The sequence below is a fragment of the Dendrobium catenatum genome, unplaced genomic scaffold, assembly GCF_001605985.2.
Source record: "Dendrobium catenatum unplaced genomic scaffold, ASM160598v2 fragScaff_scaffold_692, whole genome shotgun sequence".
NCBI lineage: Eukaryota > Viridiplantae > Streptophyta > Magnoliopsida > Asparagales > Orchidaceae > Dendrobium > Dendrobium catenatum.
In genome coordinates, this window is record NW_021319154.1 from 1176530 (window position 1) to 1202897 (window position 26368).

The 26368-nt window shown below is 34.1% G+C and overlaps 1 protein-coding gene across 1 annotated transcript; it reads left to right on the plus strand.

The window, feature by feature from the left end:
- Positions 1 to 24913: 24913 nt before the first annotated feature.
- LOC110104092 lies at positions 24914 to 25996 on the plus strand. Its single transcript, XM_020833060.2, has one exon. The coding sequence runs from the start codon at positions 24914 to 24916 to the stop codon at positions 25994 to 25996; it is 1083 nt and encodes a 360-aa protein (XP_020688719.2).
- Positions 25997 to 26368: the final 372 nt, after the last annotated feature.

Genomic DNA, 26368 nt, shown 5'->3' on the forward strand with positions numbered 1-26368 from the left:
TAGATTCTGCATCTGACTCCTCTGGGACTAAAGCTGACGAGGAAATAATAAACTTATGTTTGATGGCAGATGATCATCTTGGTTAGTCTGACCAATAAGAGGTATGCAAATTATCATATTATCAATTGCTTGAAGTTTCTGAGAAAATTCATTCATCATATACGAAACTTAAGAAATTGCATATTAGCCTAAAATTGGAAATTTTAAACATGCAAAAAGAACATGAAGTTTTGCTTAAAGATTAGTCTACACTAGATAGCAATCACATGTCATCACTTGATAAATTTAATGATTTAAATAAAAAGCATTCTAATTTAATCAATGACCATAATTCATTGAAACCATCCCACATTGAAATTGAAAATAATTTTAAAACATTTATGGATGAATATGAGAGTAGGAATCACTATTTAAAAGTTGATAATGTTATTTTAAAAAGTACTAACTCTTTCTTTAAAGAAGAATTAAAAGCACTTGAGAAAAATAGGATTTCACCCACACCTGAATAATTTTTCAATCCAGATTTGAAGCCAAAAGTTTTGAAACCTTGGAAGAGGCACTATAACTCAAATATATTAGTAAACACTTTTCCTAGTGTTAGACATTTTTTATGTGACATGCTAGGACACATCTCCCACACTTGCATTATTCACCTAGTCCATATTAGGTGTGGAGATCCAAATTACATGATTCACAGTATAACACACATGCATTTCATTTTTCTTTCCATAAGAAGGGACACAAACTTGTTTGGATTCCTAAATCTAAGATTAGATGATTTTGTAGGCATGCTCTCACAAAAGACCTTGTGAGAGCATGTGAAATCAAGATAGTAGATGTTCATGCCATATGACTGGAGATGCCAATCAATATATTTTATTGAAAGTCGGGGCTAGAGAAAAGGTCACTCTTGGAGATAACACTACCAGGAAAGTGGTGGGCATAGGTATAATAAAAAACTCCAAGAACCGGTTGATTGAAAATGTTTTACTTTTTGATAGCTTGAAATACCACTTGCTGAACATCAGTCAGCTTTGTGATAATGGTTTTATCATAAAATTTTTGTCAAACACATGCTTCATTAACTTGAATAACAAAAATACTTTGCTGGGAAAAAAGATTAACAATGTTTACATACTTGATTTAAATAACATTGAATGTGCTATTTCATTTTACTTAAAAACTATTACTGATGAGTCTTGGCTATAGCATAGGAGGTTATGTCATGCCAACATGAAAATCCTTAGGAGAGTTACCCAAAAGGACCTAGTTAGAGGTGTCCCCAAGCTTAAGTTCACTAAAGATTATCTGTGTGATGCCTATCAACTAGGGAAATAAGTCCAATCCTCTTTCCATTCCATTAAAGACATTAGCACCTATAGACCTTTAGAAGTCATTCACATGCATTTATTTGTACCCATTAGCATTGCTAGCTTAAGGGTAAAATTTATGAATTTGTGATTGTCGATGACTACTTGAGGTCACATGGATTAGATTTCTGTCACATAAAAGTGAGTCTTTTGATGAATTTAAATCCTTATCCACTTGGATTCAGAAAAAGCTAGGTTATGAAAACTTGCTCATCCATAGTGATCATGATAGAGAGTTTGAAAATGTGAGATTTGGAATTTTCTATGAGTAAGGGATTAATCATAACTTTTCAGCTCCTAGGACCCCTCAGTAGAATGGGGTAACTAAAAGGAAGAATATGACCTTAGTGGAAGCTGCTAGAGCTATGCTTCCTGAGTATTCACTTCCATTATATTTTTGGACAGAAGTGGTGAATACAACCTGTTATGTGTTGAATAGGGTGAATGTTAGATCCAAACTAAATAAGACACCCTATGAGATCATTAAGGGTAGGACACCCAACCTCTCTCACCTCCATGTCTTTGGCTGTAAGGTTTTCATTCCTAACATTGAGAAATCATTCTTAGAAAAATTTGACCCAAAATCTGATAAATTAGTGTTCTTAGGATATTCAAGTATGGGGAAATCCTTTAGAGTATTTAATAAGAGGATATTTATGGTGGAGGAGACTACTCATGTAGTGTTTGATGAATCTAATCCTAAGAAGTCGAGTTGAGAAAGAAGATGAAGTAAGAGAGATTACCCAATTAGTACAAACTATAAAGGGTAGAGCCTTAAAACTCTGATGGAGTATGTGAGATTACCCAAGGAGTAGAAACTACAAATCTAGAGGAAAGGGCGGAACCTCAAAACACTTTGCCTAGAGATTGTAGATAATTTTTGAGTTATTTTAAAGAAATGATCTTAGGAGACCCTTCTGAAGGTGTTTGAACTAGGCATAGACTTAGGAAGGAATTAAACCACTTTGCTTTTATCTTAATGGCTAAACCCACCAACATCAATCAAGCCCTTTTTGATGAATTTTGGATCTTAGCTATGTAAGAAGAACTTAACCAATTATGAGGAATGATGTCTAGGAGTTAGTATAAAGACTTAAGAATTAAAGTATAGTAGGAACCAAATGGGACTTTAAGAATAAAATGAATGATTTTGGTGTGGTGGTTAGGAATAAGGCAACATTGGTGGCTAAGAGATACAACCAAATATAGGGGAATAATTTTGAGGAGAACTTTGCCCTTGTAGCTATATTGGAAGCCATTAGAATGCTGCTAGCCTTTTCCTATTATAAGGGATTTAAGCTTTTCCAAATAGATTTCAAGAGTGTCTTTTTGAATAGGGTAATAAAAAATGATGTGTTTGTAGAGAAACCCTCAAGTTTTAAGAGTTCCCAATTTTTAAATCATATTTACCAATTAAAAAAGGCCTTATATGTATTAAAATAAGCACATAGAGCTTGATATGAGAGGCTTAGCACATTCCTACTATTAAGGGAGTTTGTTAAGAGGAGCAAAGAAACCAGCCTTTTTCTAAGGAAAGTAGGAGTTGATTTACTCATTGTCCAGATTTATGTTTATGATATACTTTTAGAATCTTCTGCTAAAAATTTATGTGATGATTTTTCTAAAATAATGAGTAAAGTGTTTGAGATGAGTATGATGGAAGAATTATCTAACTTTTTAGGGTTTAGCATAAGGCAAATGGATGATGGAACTTTTCTTAATCAATCCAAATATATTAAGGGCGTCTTGAAGAAATATGAAATGGATAAAGTCAAGCTAATAAACACTCTCATGAGCTCAAATTTTCTAGTTAGATAAGCATTCAAATAGAAAATTTGTTGATCAAAAGAAGTACAGAGAAATAATTGGATCACTTCTTTAATTAACAGCAATCCGACCTGATATAATATTTAGAATTTATCTCTATGCTAAATTTTAAGCTGATCCTAAACAATCCCACATAACTGTTGTTAAGAGAATCCTTAAATATCTTTTAGGAACCCCAAAACCTAGGAATCTGATATCCTAGGCACAACACTTCTTTTGAAATTAATGGATATTCTGATTTTGATTTTGTAGGGTGTAGGGTGGATAAAAATAGCACTTTTGGAATGTACACTTTCATAGGATAATTCTTAGTCTCCTAGTCCAGTAGATAATAAAACTCTATTACACTTTTCATTACTAAAGCTGAGTATATTACCTTAGGAGAAGTTGTGTGGCCCAAGTCCTTTGGTTGAAGCAGCAAATTCTAAATTTAGGATTATCTATAGGCATAATTTCAACTCTATGAGAAAACATTAATGTCATCTACATCTCTAAAAATTCTATCCAACATTCAAGAACCAAATATATTGACATAAAGTATCACTTTATTAGGGACCATGTTACTATAAGTGACATTGTGCTACATAATGTAGTCACTGAAAACCAACTGGCTAACAACTTTACTAAACCACTGGCCTTTGACACATTCACTATCTTAAGGACCAGATTGGGTGTGATTGACATAAATTCATGAATTTGATGATTTTTTAACTCTGAACTTTATATTTTCTAATCTTTCTCTTATTTTTGTTTTCTAATTTTTCTTTTATTTCTAACCTTTCCCTTATTTTTGTTTTGATTGTTTGCTCTTGTTTATTTGTTGGTGTTTTTACTGTTTTTAGTTTTATATTTTATTTTCTGCTTTTAGTTTTTTGGGTAACTATTGAAATGATATTTTATACCTTATTTTTATTTTTGAAATTTTATAATCAATAGTTGACAACCCTAAATCAGTTAAAGGAAGAAACATTGTTGATTGATTTTCTTCCTCTAACTCCTTTAAAGATGTAAGTTTCTTTTTAAAGAAAAATCTTTTTCAAATTAAAAATAAGACTTTATAACTGAGATCTTTTTTATTTTCTTATAATAATTTATCTCATATGAATAATGTTCAAAATCATTAAATCAAATTTCAAGCTTTTCTTAATCAAGTTGTTGCATTTATCATATGAATATGATTTTTCTTTGTGATTTATTCTTCCTTATATTAGAGACTGAGGTTTTGTTCTCTATTATTTAGAAGATATTCTCACAAGTGAGAGTTTTTAAAGGTTTCAAAAGGAAGCTAGCTCGCAAAGATAATAAGAGGCATAAAATGAGCCCAAGAAGAAAAAGTTAATAGATATGAAATGCTTACTAAAAAATTGAAAGATACACAAAGTGTATAAAAAATTAAAAGATGCGCAGTGCGTCAAATAATTAATAAGAGTCACAAAATGAGCCCACAAAAATCAAGCTTCCTTCTCTTTTAAACCTTTAAATCTTAGAAGAATTCATATGTCACTTGATATATTTCATCACTTGAATTTTAAAACCATTGATTTTAACTAATTACTTTGGTACATTACTCTATCATATATGTTTTCTAAAATGAAGTGTTGAATAGATCACTTTACTTGGCTGATTTTCTTTTGGAGTTATACTTTTGTTTTCAAATGATTTTTACCCTGTAGGAAATCCAAGCTAGAGATAACATGATCAGTTTTTCTACCATTTTTTAGATTTCAGTGATGTTAACTCATTTCTTACAAATTTTTAATTCAATCACATGAAAAACTTATCATATTCTTGCTTTGATAAAAAAAACTTTTTTTTTGTTCTTTTTGTCATTCTTATCATCTTTTCGTTGTTTTATATTTTGATGTTTTATAGTTATGTTTTTGTACTATTGTTATTTTCTATCTTGTATTTTTTTTCTTTGTATTTCTTTTATATTTCCTCCTTTTTGTGACGTCAAAAAGGGGAATACTGTTAGCGTTATTCTTATTATTGTTTAGTTATATTGTATCGTTGTATCATTTAGTGTTTGTACTATTTTTATTATATCACCTACTTATTTTAGTAAAATTTGTACTGCTTGGTTCATACTGTTCTATGTTACTTTATGTTTCAGTCTTATTAATCTGCTTAAGTTATATTTCCTAACAAATATTTGTCATCATCAAAAGGGAGAGATTGTTGCAAACTTGGATTCAAGGATTATAATTTTAATGATGGAAAACATTTTTAATATTTTATTTTCTTACTACTATTACTATTGTACATCTATTTTGGTTATCCTGCCTACTAAAGTTTCAGGTCCATAAGGTTAATTGCAATTCTAGCCAGCTCAAAATTGGGTGGATTAGGATTGAGTCAGTCTGTTAGTGTAATTTCAATTTTTTACTTTTTTTGTGTCAAATATAATAATGTGGATCTTGATGCTAAGTAATCTTGCACACACACACACACTTAGGAGGAGAAATTTTATAGGCTTAAGAGTTTTTTTTAAAAAAATTTTAATCATATCGTACAGGATGATACAAAAATTACTATGAATAATTAATTACAAATAGAAATCCTAATTAGGGTATATGTGTTAAGATAGTTGAATTAAGCAAATCTTCTTTGCTGATATTTATATTATTATAGAATTTATGCTCAAATTAGAAAGAATCAGCCGCCAAACTCTTTTAGGTATGATATTATTTTTAGAAATCGTACAAGCCGATTCCATATCATCATGGATGATTCATTACAGTCATGCCTAAATTAGTCAAGTGATTAAGGAAAGCAATTAAAATTTGATTGATTGATCATATAGTCTTGGACAGTCACAGGATCAGCTTGGATGATCGCATGATCGTCCTAGATGATTAGTTAGAAAAACTTTACTCTTCTCCTGGATCACCTGAACGACCAGCATGATATGCTAGACAATCAGTTGAAATTATCAATCATCCAGGTGAATCACCTGGACAACCAGAATAATGTGCTGGAAGAAAATCCCTAATTTTGAAATAATCGTACATAATAATTCAAGAATCATCTTTGATGATACGTTATGTTTCTTCATCATCCAACATGTATCATCTGGATAATAAGAATGATGTGTTGGATGATATGTATGTTTTTAAACTAGTCATACATCATCTTGGATTATCAGAACAATTAAAGCTTCTAATCATCTAGCTCTCCCAAATAGTCCTAGATGAAAAGGCTAAAAATACATTGAGTGTACAAGATAATTTATGGATCGTCCTAGATGATCTTTGACGGCAAGTTGCAAATTATTGAAAATTTTAAGCCCTTCTTTATAAGATCTATTATTTATTCAAGAGGAGATCTTTGCTGGTGTCCTTACCTGAGAGACCTAAGAGAAGGAGAGGAAGAGCTTTAGAGAGAGAGAGAGAGAGAGAGAGAGAGAGCATCTTATGATGTGGAGTTTGTGAGGGGTTCACAAAGGTTGCTCCAAGTAAGGATCTGATTCGTCTACTCTAGTCATCGTCCCTAGTTTCGTAGTGGCTCTAGGGAGGTCTTCATTAACACAAGGTCAAGGTTCTCTGACTACTTTAGGAGGAAGCAAAAGGAGTCAAGGTTCTCTACATGCTTCAAGAGAAAGCAAAAAGAGTCAATGTTCTCTATTTTCTTCAAGAGGAAGAAAAAGGAGTCTGGGATCTCTACCTCACGGGGGTCGGGGAAAAGAAGTTTGTAAAGGCTTCTCCACCTTGCTTGGGAGCAAAAGGAGAGTCAATGTTAGTTTAGTGCAATACCCGAAGGAGAGGCTCTGGGGAGTAGACGTAGGTCAAGTTGACCGAACAACTATAAAATATGGTGTGTTCTTTCTTATTACATTTTTGTATTTTAATTTCCACACTTTATTTTTTTGTGGATGATTGTATGGTTTAATATTTTAAAATATTTCAAGAAGATCATGCTTTTTGTTTAAGGATTTTAAAAACTAGTAATTCACCCCCTCTCTTGGTTAGCCTCAGGCAAGTTCATAAGGTCTTAACAACCCTAACAAACTTTCACTATCTAGTCTAAAATATATAATCAAACAACCTTTAGTACCTTTAGGAATCGATGACTATTCAATGTTGGGGGAAAGAGTTTTGTGAGTGGAGATTGACTTTCAAATCACTTAGAAGATGAAGGGACCAACATAAAAGCAAGTGTTGAAAAAGTTACCCAAAGAAATCAGATTGAGGGATGAAATGGGAAGAAGCTTAAGTTTAGTCCTAATGGAGTCAATAATATAACTATTAGTAAAGTCATGGAAGCTTGTGCTAAGTGTAACAGATTACATAAGGGTAAATGTATAATGGGTTCCAATACTTGTTATTGGTGTTATCAATATGCACACATAGTAAAATATTGCCCTAGATTGGTTCAAAGGACTTCATGACAAATAAGATCAAGTTAAGGACCTTCACAGAGGAGCTTTTACAAACAAAAGATGATATAATCACTAGTTTCAATTTTAGCACAAAATCAACTAAGGCAAAATGTTCGACCAAAAGTTTATGCATTGACTCAATAAGAGCCTAATGAATCTATAGATGTTAATAAAGAAGCTTATATATGTTATCCTTAATATAATAACTTGTTATGCTTTATAAGATATTTTGGGTTTATCAGGATATCTTGTTATGTTACATTAGATGCTTAAATTTATTTAGTTATGTATCAATTGTTAATTATGTTGAATAAAATTGAAGATGTTCTTTGCTTATGTAATTAGAAGTTACAATTAAATTTTGAGGATGAAATTTTTTTAAGGAGAGATTATAAGATTCGGTCTGGTCGTTCACTTGAGCTGGCCAATTATTAAAATAGGCAAGATGGATGAAGCAGAATCAAACTAAGCAAAGAAATTTTTACGAAATGGGTAGGCCGAGAAACCATATCTGTGAGCGTAGGATTTTCGAACAGGGTTGAATTGCAAAAATGAGCGAAGAGAAATGCATTTGGAAATGAAAAGTAGTGACTCTTCGTGAGGGATATTGTGATTCGTTCACTCTAGCAGAATCAGCCGATATGAAGAAAAAGGAAATAGAGCGAGAAAAAAGGGAGGAAGACGGAAGCATGTCCATGCATTTTAGGGCTTGGAGAGAAGGAAGTAAGAAATTTGTTATTTATAAAATTATTGATATTAAATTATGAAATTTTTATAAGCATATTTTATTAGATTAGGTAAAATAATATAAGATATTTAAAGGGAAAAAAGAAGATATTTAAAGGATTATTTAATAATTATTAGGTTATGAATATTATTTTAAGTTGTGGTAATATATTGAGAGATAAGACAATCTTTGTACATTCAATAGTTAATTCTAGAGAATGAGAAGAACTATAATATTTGAGATGTTAATAACACTAATTAATTATAATTAAATAAGTTTAAAAAAATATCAATTAAATCATAACGATGAGGGTCTTTCTATGTATTAAGTCTACCATCATCAGAGTAAGGAGTAAGAACAAACTTTTAAAGCATCTACATCACGGTGAGTACCCATGTTTCTTTATTCACAGTTATAAATTAGCTTTATCTTGAATTAAATGTTTGGAAAGAAAATATGTGTTTATGAAATTTTTATTGTTAGCTAGACCATGATTTATGTTTTTCATAACCAATGATTGACCATGTTGAGTTAAAGAAAATTTATAAGCTATGTTTAACATTGTCATATAAAGTTCTTGAATGTTATAAGAATGAAATTACTAAATAGATATGACTGCATGTGCAAGTTGATAGATGGAGCCAACCCCTTTAAGGTAATAGTTGGGGACATAATGTATCCATGCACATTAATGAAAAAGGTTATGGAAAATGAAGAGAAAAAAGAAAAATAGTACCTTCATTGGTACTAAATTAGACGATGGATGCTATGATGGTTGTATTATTTTTGAGAAATGAGAAATAATAAAGATATGAATACATATATGATTTATATATAATATTGAAAGTCTTGAAATGAAATAATATGATTAAATGTAATTATTGTATAATATGAAATGAAAAAAGGATCATGCATATTATTCCATTTGCCTTGAGTTGCTGTAGTTTAGAAACATATTTTACTCGCTAAGTTGTTTCTTACTTTTGCTTGCTCTAATATTTTTATTTATAAAATAATATATTACAAATGAATAGAAGAGATGAAAATGTGTATCGTAGACGTGACACAACGAATGAAAATATTTAACTCATTTTATATCAATTTTTTTTTTTTATGTTTTAGTTGCTCTTTCAATGTATTGAAGATAATTAGTAATTTAAAATTTAATTTTCCATCCAGCTATCTATTCACGTCTTGTTAATTCGAGCCTCTATGCTAAGTCATCACTATATATATATATATATATATTGAAATAACTAGATTGACAGGAGGGGGGGTGAATTGTGAAAATTTTGTAGCAATAATAAAAGACCTAAGCAAGAGTTCTAATATTTTGGTGTTTTTAAATTTTAGCAATAAAATTTAACTACTATGAAGGCAAATGCTTGAACTCAACATGCAAAAATAAAATCCCCTTTTTTCTCTTTCACAATTTTCAATACACAAATAATATGAAAATCAAGTGCAAGCAAAAAATAAAAAGTGATAAGGAAAAAAGCACACAGAAATTTTATAGTGGTTTGGTCAAACCATGACCTACATCCACTCCCCGGAGTCCTCCGCTCCATGAATTTCACTACAAACTATAACACTCCTTTTGCCCCCCTCGGCAAGGTGAAGAAGCACTTACAATACTCCCTTTCACCAAGCCAGCGTGGAGGAGTGCCAAGCGCTGTTTTCACCCTCCTGGCGATGGCAGAGTACCTTCTCATTTTTCTATCTTCTAGAGATGGCAGAGTACCTTCGAGGTCACGGATGTAGAATAGTCTACTCCTCAGAGAGCCTCCCACAAGTTCTTCTCGGGCCATAGGAGGAGCAAGATGCAGCAAGAATGGAGCAAACGTGTGATCTCCATCACACCTCTTCTCCCTCACCAAGCTCTCCTTATCCTTCCTCTCTCAAACCCAAAAAAAACTTCTTAAGAGCTCTCTCCCTGTGTGTGTGCATTATTGCTCAGACTTACATGTAATTTATGGCCAGACTCAAGAAAATAAAAAATAAAATAAATAACAAAATTACATTCTTAGACTTATACTCCTAATCTAACCAAACTTGAGTCTTCCCGTTGTTCTGAGTGGCTTGTGATCTTCCTGAAATGTTAGTACTCACGGACAATAGCAAACCATAAATGATATTCAATGAAAATTAGTTCAGGCGACATTATTTTTCATCATCAAAATGTCAAACTCGGGGTCATGGGTCACAACAATCTTCCTCTTTTTGATGATGTCAAATAATGTTTGTTGTAAGAATGTTTTAAAGTGATTTTTTTTAATTTAAACATAAGAACAAAAAAAGCACTAAAAAGGAAAATGCAGTACGAAATAAAGGAAATGCATTATATTTAACCATAGGGAAACATAAGAACAAACAAACTACAACAACCTTCTCCCCCTTTTGACAGCACCAGAAAGAGGAGCAAACAACACTAAGAAAGAAAAATACAACACATACACTTCAAAAGGAAGGATCCTGATCACTTGGAGGTGGAGGTGGGTTTGACTAAAAATAGTGAAGGATTGTATCAAATTGTTGATCAATCGCGGTGAAATGTTCCCCAAACCATTGCATGTCGGTCTCATGTTGCTGATCTTGCTCTTGGATGTACGCATCGAGACGAGTCTAAAGTTAGTAGAACCGTTTGACCAAATCATCGTGAGGATAAGCTGGTGCAGGAGCTCGGGGTGCTGCATGTCATCGTGGTCGAGCTTGAGCTGCTGCAAGGGCATCTTCTCCTTGTTCTTCATCAAAGACGGGTTCTTCAATATCTTGTCCCCGATGCAAAAGAATATGGAAAGAGGCATCCGTAAAAAAGATTAGAAGATTATTGGGTTCACTAGGATAGGTTAGTTGGTATTTATTCTGAAGGATGTATCCTATAAGGTAACCAAGAGCTAGATTTTGTTTTCGACGAGTTGTAGGGAGGCGAACGAAAGTTATATGGAGAATGTAATCAATAATCAAATTAGCCTCATCAAATTTGGTGTTGGACATGATAAGATAGATAGCGACAGATAAAATCGGGGTCATGTTGATCTAGTCGCCAGCTTTGGGTATTATAGATGTTCTAAAGACATGTTGAATAATTATGGCATTACGATTTAGTTATTGGACGGAGGTTGGTGTTGATAGAATGCGGTGTTCCTAAGGACTTGATTAACATCACTTCAATCAAATTCATCTGTGAGAAAGGAACAAACTATAGGACTTTTAGTGGATAGCCCAATATATTGGGCGATGTTGGCTCTGGTGATCTCTATGTTTTGACGACAAACGAAGGAGTGAAAAGTTGTGTTGTCGACGGTGTAGGTTAGATTTTCTAGAAATTTCAAAAGAAGTTCAGAGTTGTAGGGGAAGGCAAGAGTGAGGAGGAACTGAAAGGTGGCGAAAGCAAAGAGGTTTAGTACCTCGAAATTCAGGGCAGCTTGATTGAGGATTTTGGAAGATGTAATTTTGCAAGCTTTATACTTATGGTAAGATTCCTCATTTTTAGCACTCAGGAACCGAGCGCTATGACGGCTAGAGGAAGACAAACTTCCCGCTGCCAAACGACTCCTCTTGCTGGAACTAGACATCGTGTAGAGGCTGAGTGAAAGGTGAGAAGGAACAGGTGTGAGTGAAGTGAGCTGCAAGTGAGGCAAATTTATAGATTTTTTCAAACATCGTACAGTACGATTGTGTTTCGTACAGTACGATTGGTAATAAATGATCTGACGGGTCGTTTCGAGAAAAGGTGGTCAACACGTACAGTACGATGGATATCGTACCGTACGATCAGAAGGATTTCGATCATCCCGAGGATCGTCGGTACGACCTTTGAAGAAAAGTTTCGTACAGTATGAACTGGTGTATCATACATCTCGAACTACATTTATATCATACTAGACACCTTTAACTCGTTCTCATCCATTTTACTGAGGTGGATCATACAGTACGAAGTAGAGGTATCGTACAGTACGAACACCAATAATATCATACCAACCCGAGTTAATTCGTCCCAATCCATTTGCTGACATGGATCGTATAGTACGACAATGAGGTATCGTACAATACGATGGTCAATAATGTCGTACCAGACAGATTGAATGCCTGCAGGTTTATCGTAGAGTACAATGTAGAGCACACAATATGATCAACAGAGGCGAAATTTGCATATAAGTTGTGCTGTATAGATTTATATATATCGTATAGTATGATAGTAGATCATACAATATGATAATAAAATATCAAATTTTTGTGGTTTCGTGTAGTGAGTGTGTTATGATCAGGAAAGACCTTAGAAGAGATTTTTTTTATGCATTAATGTCTATGACACCTAGTCTAGTCCTCAAGGTGTCGAACGCTAGTGGTTTTGTGAATATGTTAGCCAATTGATCTCCTGTAGTGATGTGATGCAATTCTATCTCCCTTAGCAACATGATCTCTTATGAAATGGTGTCTAATGTCTATGTGTTTCATTCGATAGTGCTGAATTGGGTTCTTAGAGATGCAAATTGCATTTATATAGTCACACATGATTGAGATGGTTCCTACAGGTAGGCCAAGATAAAGAATTTTTTTGTTTTAACCATTGTACTTGTGCAACGCAACTTCCTACTGTAATATATTCTGCCTCGGCTGTGGAAAGGGCTACTGATTTTTGCTTCCTACTGGACCAAGAAACTAATGATTGCCCTATGAATTGGCAGGTACCAGAGGTGATTTTTCTATCTATCGTACATCCTACAAAATCAGAATCTGAGTACCCAAAGATTTCAAAGGAAGTGTTGTGCCTACGATACCAAATTCCTAAGATCGGGGTTTCTAGTAGATATCTAAGGATTCTCTTGAATGCAGTTAAGTAAGACTCTTTAGGATCGGCTTGAAAACGGGCACAGAGGCACACATTAAACATTATGTTCGGTCTACTAGCAGTCAGGTAAAGAAGGGATCCAATCATTCATCTATATTTTTTCCTAATCTACTAATTTTCTGTTAGGATCTTTGTCTAATTAGATTGTTGAGCTCATTAGAGTGTTCACGGGTTTAGCACTATCCATTTCGTATTTTTTAAAAATATCATTAATGTACTTTATTTGGCTAAGAAAAATTCTGTTATCCATTTATTTTACACTAAAGCCAAGAAAGTAATTAAGTTCTTCCATTATGCTCATTTCAAACTCATTACTCATTATTTTTGAGAATTCATCACACAAGTTTTTATCTGAAGATCCAAATAAGATGTCATCCACATAAATTTGAACAATGAGAATTTTATTTTTGATCTTTTGTAAAAAGAGTGTAGTATCTACACTACCCTTTTCAAATCCTCTATCCAATAGGAATGAGCTAAGTCTTTCATACCATGCTCTAGTATTTGCTTTAATCCATAAAGTGCCTTTTTTTAATTTGAATACATGATTTGAAAATTGTGAATTTTCAAATTTGGGGTGTTGCTCAACATAGATATCTTCCTTAATTACCCCGTTCAAAAGAGCACTCTTTACATCCATTTGATATAATTTGAAGTTCTTGAAACAAGCAAAAGCTAAGAGCACTCTTATGGCTTCTAGTCTAGCAACAGGGGCAAAGGTTTCTTTAAAGTCTATTCACTCAATTTGGTTGTACCTCTTAGCAACTAATCTGGCTTTATTTCTTATTATTGTTCCTGAATCATTCACCTTATTTTCGAAGACCCATTTTGTTCCAACAACACTTTGTTCTTTAGGTTGCTTGACTAACTCCCAAACATCATTCCTGGTGAATTAGTTTAGCTCTTCTTGCATTGCTAGAATCTAAAATTCATCTCCTAAGGCTTGATCTATACTTGTAGGTTCTATCATAGAGATGAATGCTTAATGACTAACCTCTTTCCTAATTCCATTCCTAGTTCTTACACCTTCTGAAGGGTCTCCTAAAATTAAATCTTTAGGATGACTAGAAGAATATCTCTATTCTCTAGGCAAATCTTCCTGAGGTTCTACCCTTTCTCTTAAGATCATAGTCTCTACTCCTTGAATTGCCTCTATTTCATCATCTTCAATTTTATATTCATAGGACTTATCTGATTCATCAAACACTACATGGGTGGACTCTTCTACTACTAGGGTTCTCTTATTAAAGATTCTATAGGCCTTACCTACAGATGAATAACCTAAGAAGACTCATCAGACTTGGGATCGAATTTTCCTAAGGGATGTTTTCCATTATTCAAGATGAAACACTTGCACCCAAAGACATGTAAGTGTGAAAGATTCGATGTCCTACCCTTAAGGAGTTCATAAGGAATTTTATTCAGCTTAGATATAATGTTTACCTTATTTAAAACATAACATGTTGTGTTGACTACTTCTGCCCAATTGTATCTAGGAATGGTGTACTCCGCTAACATTGCCCTAGCAGCTTCTACCAAAGTTTTATTCTTCCTTTCTGCTATACCATTTTTCTGAGGTGTTATAGGGGCTAAGAAATTGTGTTCTATTCCTATCTCTTGACAGAATGATTCAAATATATCATTTTGAAACTCTCCATCATGATCGCTATGGATTATTGAGATTTCACAATCTAATTTTCGTTGAATCCATGTGGAGAATATCTTAAATACCTCAAAAGACTCATTCTTATGTGCTAGGAATCTTACCCAAGTGAACCTAGTGAAGTCATCTACAATCATAAATACATAATTTCTTCCACCTAGTTTGGCTGTACTAACGGGTCCAAATAAGTCAATGTGTAGGATTTCTAATAGCCTAGAGGTAATCACATCTTTAATTAAATGAAAGGATGATATGACTTTTTTTTTTAGTTGGCAAACATCACATAAGTGATCCTTAGTAAAGTCTAACTTAGGTACGCCTCTAACGAGTTATTTTGAGTGATGTTTCTAAGTGTTTTCATACTAGCATGGCATAGTCTCTTATGCCATAGCCATGAGACATCTACTATTAATTTCAAACAAAATAAATTTGAGCTATCAATGCAATAAAGGTCTAACATGTAAACATTATTCATTCATTTTCCTTCCAAAACTAGTTTATCATTTCAATTAATCAGGCAATTGTCAGACAGAAATTTAATATCAAAACTTTTGTCACACATTTGACTAATGCTAAGTAAGTTATGCTTTAAACCATCAACTAATAAGACATTTTCAATTAAAAAATTCTTAGCATTACCAACAATACCTGAGCCTATCACTTTCCTGATAGTGTTGTCTCCAAATTTTACTTTGCCTCCATTTATGGTCTCCAGTAGAATAAACTTCTTCATATCTCTAGTCATATGTCGCGAGCAGCCACTATCTAGGTATCACATGCTCTCACTAGGTCTTTTGTGAGAGTGACCCTACAATTTCATTTAAGGAATAAATTTAGGAACCCAAGTGAGTTTGGGTTCCTCATTATGCTTGCATGAATGAGATGTATGAATGCTATGCTGTGATGTATGTACTTTAGGTCTCCACACTAAGTGTGCCTATGGTGAATTGTGCAAGTGAGGGCTATATAACCTAGCATGCCACAAGAGAAGCACCTAACACCAGAAAATGGATTCACCAACCTATGTGGGTGGTGATGCCTCTTCCTAAAGTTGTGTGATGCATGCTGTGTTGGAGGTTGACTAGGTTGGCTAATATGAGTGATGCAATTTCTTTTCCTAGTTCTTTGATTCTTTCTTGAATAGTGTTTTTTTTATATGTCAATCCGTGAACTTCTATTTTTAACAAATGCTCACAAATGCTCACTGTGATATAGTTTTAATGCAAGTTTGTCTAGTCTATGAAAAGCCTCTTCTAATTCAACATGAGTGGTTTTCAAGATTTCATGCATTTTAGTTAGTTCAATATGCTTCTTATTTAATGCATCATACTCATCAAGAAGTAGCATATGATCTCTATCTAAATCAGAATTTTCTTTGACTAAGTTAGCATGCTCAGTTTGTAAACTACTAAATTCAATATTAAGACTGGCATGCATCTTTTTCAATTTCTTATAAGAGTCATGAATTTTTTCAGAAATAAGCAATAAATCTTCATATGAAACCTGACATACCTCATCTTGATCTGATTGATCAAGATTATCGTTAGCGATTAGACACAGATTTGTTACCTCCTCCTCTGCTTCTTTTTCTAACTATTTTGAGGCAGAGTCGGCCCAAAAAGCTTTTTGTGTATTCATTTTTCCTTTCTTATACTTGGCTTTGTCCTCGCTCTTTTCCTTAGCAGGTTGGCTCTTTAAGTTGGGGAAATCAGCTCGAAGGTGACCTGGCTACCTGCACTCAAAACTGATTGTGTCAGATGAAACTTTATTAAACATAGAGCTTTTACCTTTATTCCAGCCGTTCAGATGACACCTTTGTTTTCTCTTTAAGAAGTTCTTTAACTGTTGGGTCATCAAGGTTATATCATCTTCTTCCTCCCCTACAGAGCTGTTTGTTTGCTTTTAATGCCACAGTTTGCTCCTTCTTCTTTTCACCTGCATCACTTTGTCTATGACTCACTCCTTGCTCGTATGCAATGAGTGACCCAAGGAAATTATCAAAAAAATAAATGTTAAGATCTTTAGATTCAGTGATAGCAGTTATCTTAGCATCGTAGGAACTAGGTAAGCATCTTAAAATCTTATTAACTTTCTCATAATTTGAAATCTCTCTACCTAATGCATGCACGGATGTCACGATTTGGGTGAACCTAGTATACATGTCAGATATTGTCTCGCTAGGTTTCATACGGAATAGTTCATAATCATGCAATAAAATGTTAAGCCTAGACTGTTTTACTTCACTTGTTCCTTCATATGTAATGCACAATCTATCCCAAATCTCCTTACCAGTAGCACAGGTAGAAACTCTCATATAATCCTCATACTTTAATGCAAAAAAAAATCAATTTAAACACTTAGCATTCAATTGGGCTAAATACCTATCCATATTGCTCCTTTCATTAAAAGGTACTAGAGTTTTCACTCCATTCAAAGTTTTAAAAGGTGCAACATATCCATCATTGACTAACATCCACATGCGGTAATCGATAGATTGCAAAAAGATAGACATTCTAATTTTCCAGAAATCAAACGGGATGTTATCAAAAAGAGGTGGATGGGTTATTGAATAACCCTCCACGGTGTTAATATTTCCAAAATGCGACATGATCATTTTTTTAAAGGTTTTCTAAAACACTATTTTTGAAAACAGGCTATGATACTAATTGAAATAACTAGATTGACAAGAGGGGGGGGGGGGGGGGATTTTGATGGGGGGGGGGTGAATTATGAAAACTTTGTAGAAATAATAAAAGACCTAAACAAGAGTTCTAAAATTTTGATATTTTTAAATTTTAGCAAGAAAATTTAACTACTAAGAAGGCAAATACTTGAACTCAACATGCAATGATAAAATCCCCTTTTCTTTCTCTTTCACAATTTTCACTATGCAAATAATATGAAAATTAAGTGCAAGCAAAAAATAAAAAGCAATAAGAAAAAAGCACACCAAAATTTTATAGTGGTTCTGTAAAATCATGACCTACGTCCACTCTCTGGAGTCCTCTCTCCAGGAATTTCACTGCAAACTATAGCTCTCCTTTTGGCCCCCTCGGCAAGGCAGAGAAGCCCTTACAATAATCCCTTTCACCAAGCTGGCATGGCGAAGTGCCAAGAGCTTTTTTGACCGTCCTAGAGACGGCAGAGTACTTTCTCATTTTTCTCCCTCCTGGAGAAGGCATAGTACCTTCGAGGTCACGGATGTAGAAGAGTCTCCTCCTCAGAGAGCCTCCCACAAGTTCTTCCCGGGCCACAGGAGGAGCAAGATGCAGCAAGAATGGAGCAACCGTGTGATCTCCCTCACACCTCTTCTCCCTCACCAAGATCACCTTCTCCTTCCCCTCCAAACCCAAAAAAAACTTCTCAAGAGCTCTCTCCCTGTATTTGTACATGGTTGCTCAGACTTGCATGCAATTTCTGGACAGACTCAAGAAAATAAAAAATTCAATAAATAACAAATTGCATTCTCAAACTTATACTCCTAATCTAACCAGACTTGAGTCTTCCCGTTGTCTTGAGTGGCTTGTGATCTTCCTAAAATGTTAGTACTCATGGACAATAGCAAACCATAAATGATATTCAATGAAAAGTAGTTCAGGCGACTTTATTTGTCATCATCAAAATCTCAAATTCAGGTCATGGGTCACAGCATATATATATATATATATATATATTATAATAATAATAATAATAATAATAATCTCAAATTGGCATGAATCTCAAGGCATATTTTAATTTTAAATTTACATAACATAATTCGAGATAGTTTGTATTTCAATTTTAGAAAAATTATACTTGAACTAAATTTCTTGAGATGAACACAATAACACTAAAAACAATCCAATTCGAGCACAATTCAATAATCTGAAGCTTATTTGGAAAAACATCAAAGTATAAAATGGATGACCAAATGATCTTTGAATGTGGCATGCTTATAGTCGAATGAAACATTTTGATGAGATAAATTGAATGAGCCCAAGATCATTTGATTTAGATATCATTTAGAAACCTAAATTCCAAAGAAGTGATATGTGATCGAGGAAATAATTACAAGCCATCTATTGGAGTGCTTCGAATTTGCTCAAGGTCTTCATCATATTTTTGGAGCAAGTCACTCTCAATGTCTATATATAGACCCCCACCTCTATATGAAGGGGACCTTTTGGCTAGATAATGGAGCAAGCTCTAAGGCTCGAAGTATCTTAGAGCTTCACCCAAGCACCACCACTTTTGAGACCTCACTTGTCGACCATAGACGCCATACCTCCTTTTATGGACCATAGCTCTAGATCTCCAAATGTCTACCATGATTGGACCTCTACCTAACTGCCACCACCACTGGAATCTTGCTTGACTATCATCGGATCTCTGACTAGTTGCTGCCAAACTCCTGCCCAACTGCCAACCACTAATCATAAAACCTCAACCTGACCGTTTTCATTGATAGACCTATGATAGACAAAACAACACCAAATATCTAACCGACCTCCACCAAACCTCTGCTCAACCATCACATGACCTACACCTAACTAACCATCTCCAGACTTCCATCCATCCACCAAACTTTTTTCTAGTCGCCCAGACCTCTACCTAGCTACCTGTTGACCACCGCCATCTAGTTTTCACCTCACCAATCAGTCGATGCTTGATCACCATTGATAAAACTTTGGTCAACTGACCACCACCATACCCATTTCATAAACTCGTATAATTTCATCTTTTCAATTATAGAGAATAAGCTAAATGTTGTAACTCATGTATATATAGTGGAATCTCTCAATTGGGCAAGGCCCCATGATTTTTCTCTTTTCAAGTTTTAATGTAAGAAAATCTCTATTATTTTCAAGCCCCCTCATTTATCTACAAGTGTGTTGAATATTAATACACCATTAGGATATAAAATGTTATCTCTCTATATTATAAATTTGTAGCCCCTAATAGATTGGTGCTATTTATGGGAAACTATCCCACCAACACTCGTTTAATGACTAATAGACATAATAACCACACTAATAGAGCTTCTTCTCCTACATACATAAATTCAGGAACAAATAAATAAACCAGGGAAGTCAAGCATCTACCTCTTTCTACCCTAGTGGGAGAAACCATTTTGGCGAAGGGACATTACAACTATCCTTAGAAGACAACATTAACAAAATGTTGGAATTTTTATAACAAAATCCATCAACTTCTATAAGGGGTTTAATAGCTAGTGGCAACACAACAATAGGGGACCTGTCTCCCTTAAGATTAACTAGCTAGGGTGTTTAACTTGAAAACACTTGCATAAAGCTCCCTCACCTTCGGTTAAAGGTTCCTCTTATGTCACAATAGGAGGACACAAACCTTATTAACATGACTAACTCTACTCGTTTCTCTCATGTGGGTCTACCAGCATTTGTTCCTCCAACCATTTTCAAGTGCTTAGCCCAGTTTCACATTATTGAAACCCCTCATATTTCCCTACATGATGAATATAATGACTAGTCCAAGAGGAGCTTTCCTTAAGATCTAGGAGAAAACTCCATCATAGTCCTAATTTTTAAGAATTGTCGCCCTTACTTGAACACATCCTTAAACACCCCATTCCAATGGGTTTCAAACTTTCAAACATACATTCTTATGATGGGTCATATAACTCTTACAAACATTTCAATCACTAAATAAACATTATGCATATTGAGCGAGCCTTGGATGTGTTGTTATGTCAAGTATTTATTGCTACAATCTAAGGACAAGCTCGAACATACTTCTACTCTCGTCCAGGTGAGGCTATTCCCATGTTTGCCAAGCTTGCGAGACTTTTTTGTCAAACAATATATTATTAATCAAATGATTGACAATGAGTCTTCCCATCTCAAGAAAATTCATCTGAATGAAGGTGAATCACTTAAGGAGTACTCCTAAAAATTCTCTTACGAAAATCATCAAATCCCATGGGTGGATCCCAAGTTGTTAAAAGAAGTTTTATTTAGCCAACTTTGTCCTTTTTTCTCATTGTTAATGTGAGATAATTCATTCATACCCAGACCTGATCCACCATGATGATGTGTAAAATCTCAATAGATGAGGTCATTAACATGCATTGAAATCAATTTGAACAACCCCTTGAAAGCCATTAGAAAATTCCTCATAGCTAACACAACATATAAACTAGGTGATAACACATAACGGAGCAAACCCAAACTATTATGAATATACTCATATAAGAATAAGTGAATTGCTCCAATGTCAAACAAAATTTGATAGAACAACAAAAAAAAAAAATCATACTTGTCACCATGTCTGATGCATCCTTAGCTGCCTGTTGTGTCAAAATGTAAACATTATATTATACTAAAGAAACACACGGCCTATTGTATTAGACTCTATTGTATTCCTCCTGGTGGCCTCCCACTTAATCTACCACCACTTCTGGTTGGCAATCCATCAAAAGAAACTCTCGATAAGGCACCAACTACCTTTAGCTCCCTCCTATTTTAAGCATGTCTACTGGGGCCCTTTACGAACACTGGGCTACCTTATGGTCTAACTAATCACGCCTAAAACACTATCCCCTATATAGATAACACCTTCCAGTATGTCTCTTCCAACAAAAACCATAAATAGGAGCATCACTCATCAATATATATATCCACATATACTCCTAGAAACTGTAGGTCCTCCTAGGGGTGTAAATGAGTTAAGTCGAGTCAAGTATTTGCCTGATCGAGCAAAGCTTGTTTAGTTCTTATCGAGCTCAAGCTTGATTCGAGCTCATTTACTAAACTCAGGCTCGAGTTAAGCTCTTTACTAAACTTGAGCTTGACTCGTTAAAACATTTTTAGGCTTGAGCTCGATTCATTAAAAATTTATAAGCTTGAGCTTGACTCGTTAAAAAATTTATAGGCTCGGGACCGGCTTAATTGCTCGTGCTCATTTGAAACATTCATACTCGACTAGATTGTTGATTTTGAATTCTTAATTTTAATTAAAATTTTCAATTTTTTTTAAATTTTTTTTTAATAGAAATGAATTTCAAAAATTTTAAAATATATTATATAATGGTAAGTTAAATTAATTTTTTAAAAATAGTTTAAGTTAATCAAGCGGCTCAACAAGCTTTTGAGCTAAGTCAGTCTAAGCTTGAGCTCGATATTGTTTAATATATGAGCTCAAGTATATACTCGAGCTCAAACACATGGCTTGATAAACTCCACTCATGAGCTTGATAATTAGTCGGGCTCGGGTCAGCTTATAAGCCGGCTGGACTCACTTACACCACAAGTTTCTCCCCCTCTTAAAATCACCTCCTCCAAATCTGGTCTTTTTCACACTAGTACCACACTTGGATGGCTCTCTTCCAATCCTCTTTTTGTTGGCATCCCAACTCTGGTGATTGAACACCAAGTCATGCTACAGCAACCTTGTTCCCTCTACTAGTTTAGAAAAATCTTGGATATGAAAGAGAACTAGTAGGTGCCTAAAACTATCCAATAGTCGTTTCAAAAACATGAAACATTTCTCCTTTAGAGCACTGACTAATTGAGGAAATTATCATAATAGTAAACTCTAGTTCATATGAATCACAATCTTGCACCCCTGAGCCAATCTCAAAAATGACTTATATATGTTTCTTAGCTGATTGTGAAACAAACTAATTCCTAAATGTCTTTATAAACACCTCCCATGAAATCTCAATATTTGGTTTACCTTAAAATTACTCACTCTACTTGCATAACTATCAGTGTTCGGATTCTTCATCTAACATAAATACAACTACTGGGACATTCCAACCCTCAAGACACTGCATACTATCAAACAACTTCTCTAGCATCATCATCCATTCTTCAGCTGCTTGAGGTTATACAGCGCACTAAAAATGAAGGGGCTTCAATCTCAAGAATAATTGTAGGTGCTTATCCATTTTTCCTCCTCATATCACAGTAAGCCAACTATAGGATTCTCTCATAATTTGGGCCACCAAGCTAGTGAACTGCACTATGGAGTCGAAAGTCATTGCCTCATAGTACTTCATACGGTTGCAGCTCAGCTAGAACTCTATCCATCAGGTTCTTTCAAGTCTTAGGGGTCCATAATCAACAACGTTTCTTCCTACTACATATATGAAAAATAACATAAGAGGACAATTAAGAAAATATTCTTATACAACCATAGTTCGTATTTACTTATCTACTAATCATGTTCTAAGGCTCTAGATACAACCATAGTTCACAATTCATTCCATTTCAGATATCGTCCAAAATCATAAAAAATAATCATATACAATAATCAAATATATTTTCTAATCAAAATACAAATGAATAGATTAGCAAAAATAGAATAGCTTTAAGTTGAACTTCTATCCAGTAAGACCTCAACCTCTAATCTACTCTAGTTTTGATTTCCCCTTGCCCAAAATGAAATTAATTCACATAATAAGCAACTAATTGCTTGGCATACTATCCTTGTTCCTATCACAGAAATCAAAATCCACATTTGTATTTATATAATTAAAAAAATTTCATAAATTTGTTAGATAATATTTACAAAGATGGCAAAGAATAACTTTACCTATTCGTAAAGCATCAAAATTGAGTTACTTATACTTAAATATTTAACTGTATTAGAAGGATGATATTACATAAAAATGAATATATATCAGAAACATGAACTTAAGCATAATCTGAACATTATTTGAACTTGTTAACATTAGAAATATTTCTTAAACCATAACTTAACTTGAACATGAGTATCAACATATATCACTTGATAAACTTGGAATGCAACTTATATAAAATGATTTGTATGTCCCGATACCTGATTATAACTCTGCTTTCTTTTATACTTCCCTTAGTCAATCTTCCTTCACAAGGCAAATCAAGTAAACTCATGTCTGATTTTTCTTATAACTCCACTTCCACTTATACTTCCCTTGATTATCTCACGCCTATAAAAGATAGATGATAGAACAAAAATAGAAAAATAACAGAATAAAGATGGCCCTTCTAACATTACTTATAGTGTATTTTAATATCTCCTTCATCAAAACTTTTGCAAAATTTATATATTTATCATATAATTACAAAATTTAATATGAACATGAACTTGCATGAATTATCATATTACGATGCTTCAGAAGATAATATATAGGGAATTTACATGCACACTTAATTTTCATCATTTTACCATTCATAGGGATATTTATAAATTTGTTTCAAACCATTTAATGAACTATAACCAATGTAAAAAATGTCACATATATCAATAAGTATTTAATATCTTGTTCAATCAAACCAACTAATAAAATTTCACTTTCTTATAATCAAAATACTTAAAATAGAGTATTCTACAATACACCAGAGATTACATTGTGAAAAGTTTGTTAAACTTAAGAAAATCACATTTTATTTATTTTTAGTGGTGCGAGTTTTGAAATTGAAAAAACAAAATAGTGTATTGGGACCCCACCTCATGCTCGACAATTCCTTAACTGAACTGAGAGACGAATCTGGTTTCACAACCTCCTAAATCCTCTATTTTTTCTTCTCCTCTTCTCCTCTTCTCCTCTTCTTTCTCTTCCCCTTCTCCAGTGGAGAGTGAGGTGAGGGAACATTATAAAATGATTTTAAATATTTTATATATAAAAATCACATTTCTGATGGTGTTATTGTTGAAAATTAAACTTGATTAATTGGGCCTTTAATTGTGTGGGCTTTCTAATTGAGCCCATAGTCTAGAAAAGTCTTTAGAAAACTCTAGAATCCTACTTTATGATGAATGTTTTAGAGGATTCTAGAGATATATTCTAAAAAGAGTTGTTTAGAGTATTCTAGAATATGCAATTAATGACTTTTGTAAAAGAAGATAGGAGAATATTCTAGAAAGTCAATATTAGCCCTTGGATTGAAATGTGTTGGCACAATCCTAAGGGGGTAGTCACTAGTATAAATAGGTGTAGAGTCTTTGTGTTTATGTAAGAAGTAGAATCAAGAGTTCAAGAGAAATAAAAGTGAGTTTTATAAGTGTTCCTCTTCTCTTCTAAAATTCTTCCTCTTCTTATAGCCTCCTATTATCCAACAAAGTGGTATCAGAGCCAAAGTTTCTTCCTAAGGAGATGGCGAGCAATGGTATGATCCCTTTCCAAGTCCCAACGCTCAACAATAGCAACTATGACAATTGGAGCATCAAAATGAAGGCCCTTCTTGGAGCGCAAGATGTATGGGAGATGATAGAGAAAGGCTACAAGGAGCCACAAGATGAGTCAAGTTTATCCCAAGCTCAAAAGGATAGTCTAAGAGATTCAAGGAAGAGAGACAAGAAGGCTCTCTATCTAATCTTTCAAGGATTAGATGATGACTCTTTTGAGAAGCTTTCCGATGTGAAGTCTGCCAAAGAAGCATGGGAGAAACTTCAGACCTCTTACAAAGGAGCGGAGCAAGTCAAGAAGGTGTGTCTCAAAACATTAAGAGGTGAGTTCGAAGCCTTACATATGAAAGAAGTGGAAGTTGTTTCCGACTACTTTACTATAGTCTTAGCCGTTTCTAATCAATTAAAAAGAAATGGTGAGAAGCTAGAAGATGTAAGGATTATGGAGAAAATCCTTCGTTCTCTAGATTCAATGTTCGATCATATTGTCGTCATTATTGAAGAAACTAAAGACTTAGAGGCTATGACAATCGAGCAACTCTTGGGATCCTTACAAGCCTATGAAGAAAAGAAAAAGAAGAAGCAAGTTATCACGGAACAACTCCTTAAGACACAAATTAATTCAGCTAAAGAAGAGGGCCTCGAGTATGGTAGAAACCAACAAGGAAGAGGTCGTGGTCGTGGACAAAGTCGTGGTCATGGGCGCAGACGAGGTTGGAGCTCTAATAATGGCAAGAATGATAATACAAATTTTGGACAAGGAGGAAGTTCGACAAGAGGTCGTGGAAGAGGAAAGCCAAGACCAAGGTATGATAAATCTCAAGTGATGTGCTACAACTGTCAAAAATTTGGTCATTATGCTGCAGAATGTAGAACTCCTAATAACAATAAAGTTGAAGAGAAGGCTAATTATGTGGAAGAGAGAAGTCAACAAGATGGCACTTTGCTATTGGCATATAAGGAGAATGAAAAAGGTGGAGATAACACATGGTATCTAGACACCGGTGCAAGCAACCATATGTGTGGAAAAAAGGCATGTTCGTGGACTTGACGAGTCAGTGAACGGCAAATGTATCCTTTGGAGATGAATCCAAGGTTGCTGTGAAGGGCAAAGGTAATATTCTTATCCGATTAAAGAATGGAAAGAACCAATTCATTTCCAACGTCTTTTATGTGCCAAACATGAAGAGTAATATCTTGAGTTTGGGTCAACTCTTAGAGAAAGGTTATGATATTCATTTGAAAGATAAAAACCTTTCTATAGGAGACAATATGAGCAACCTAATTGCAAATATACCGATGTAAAGAAACAGAATGTTCTTGCTCAACATTCAAAATGATATTGCCAAGTGTCTCAAAGCTTGCTACAAAGACCCATCTTGGCTTTGGCATCTTCGATTTGGGAATCTTAATTTTGGAGGAT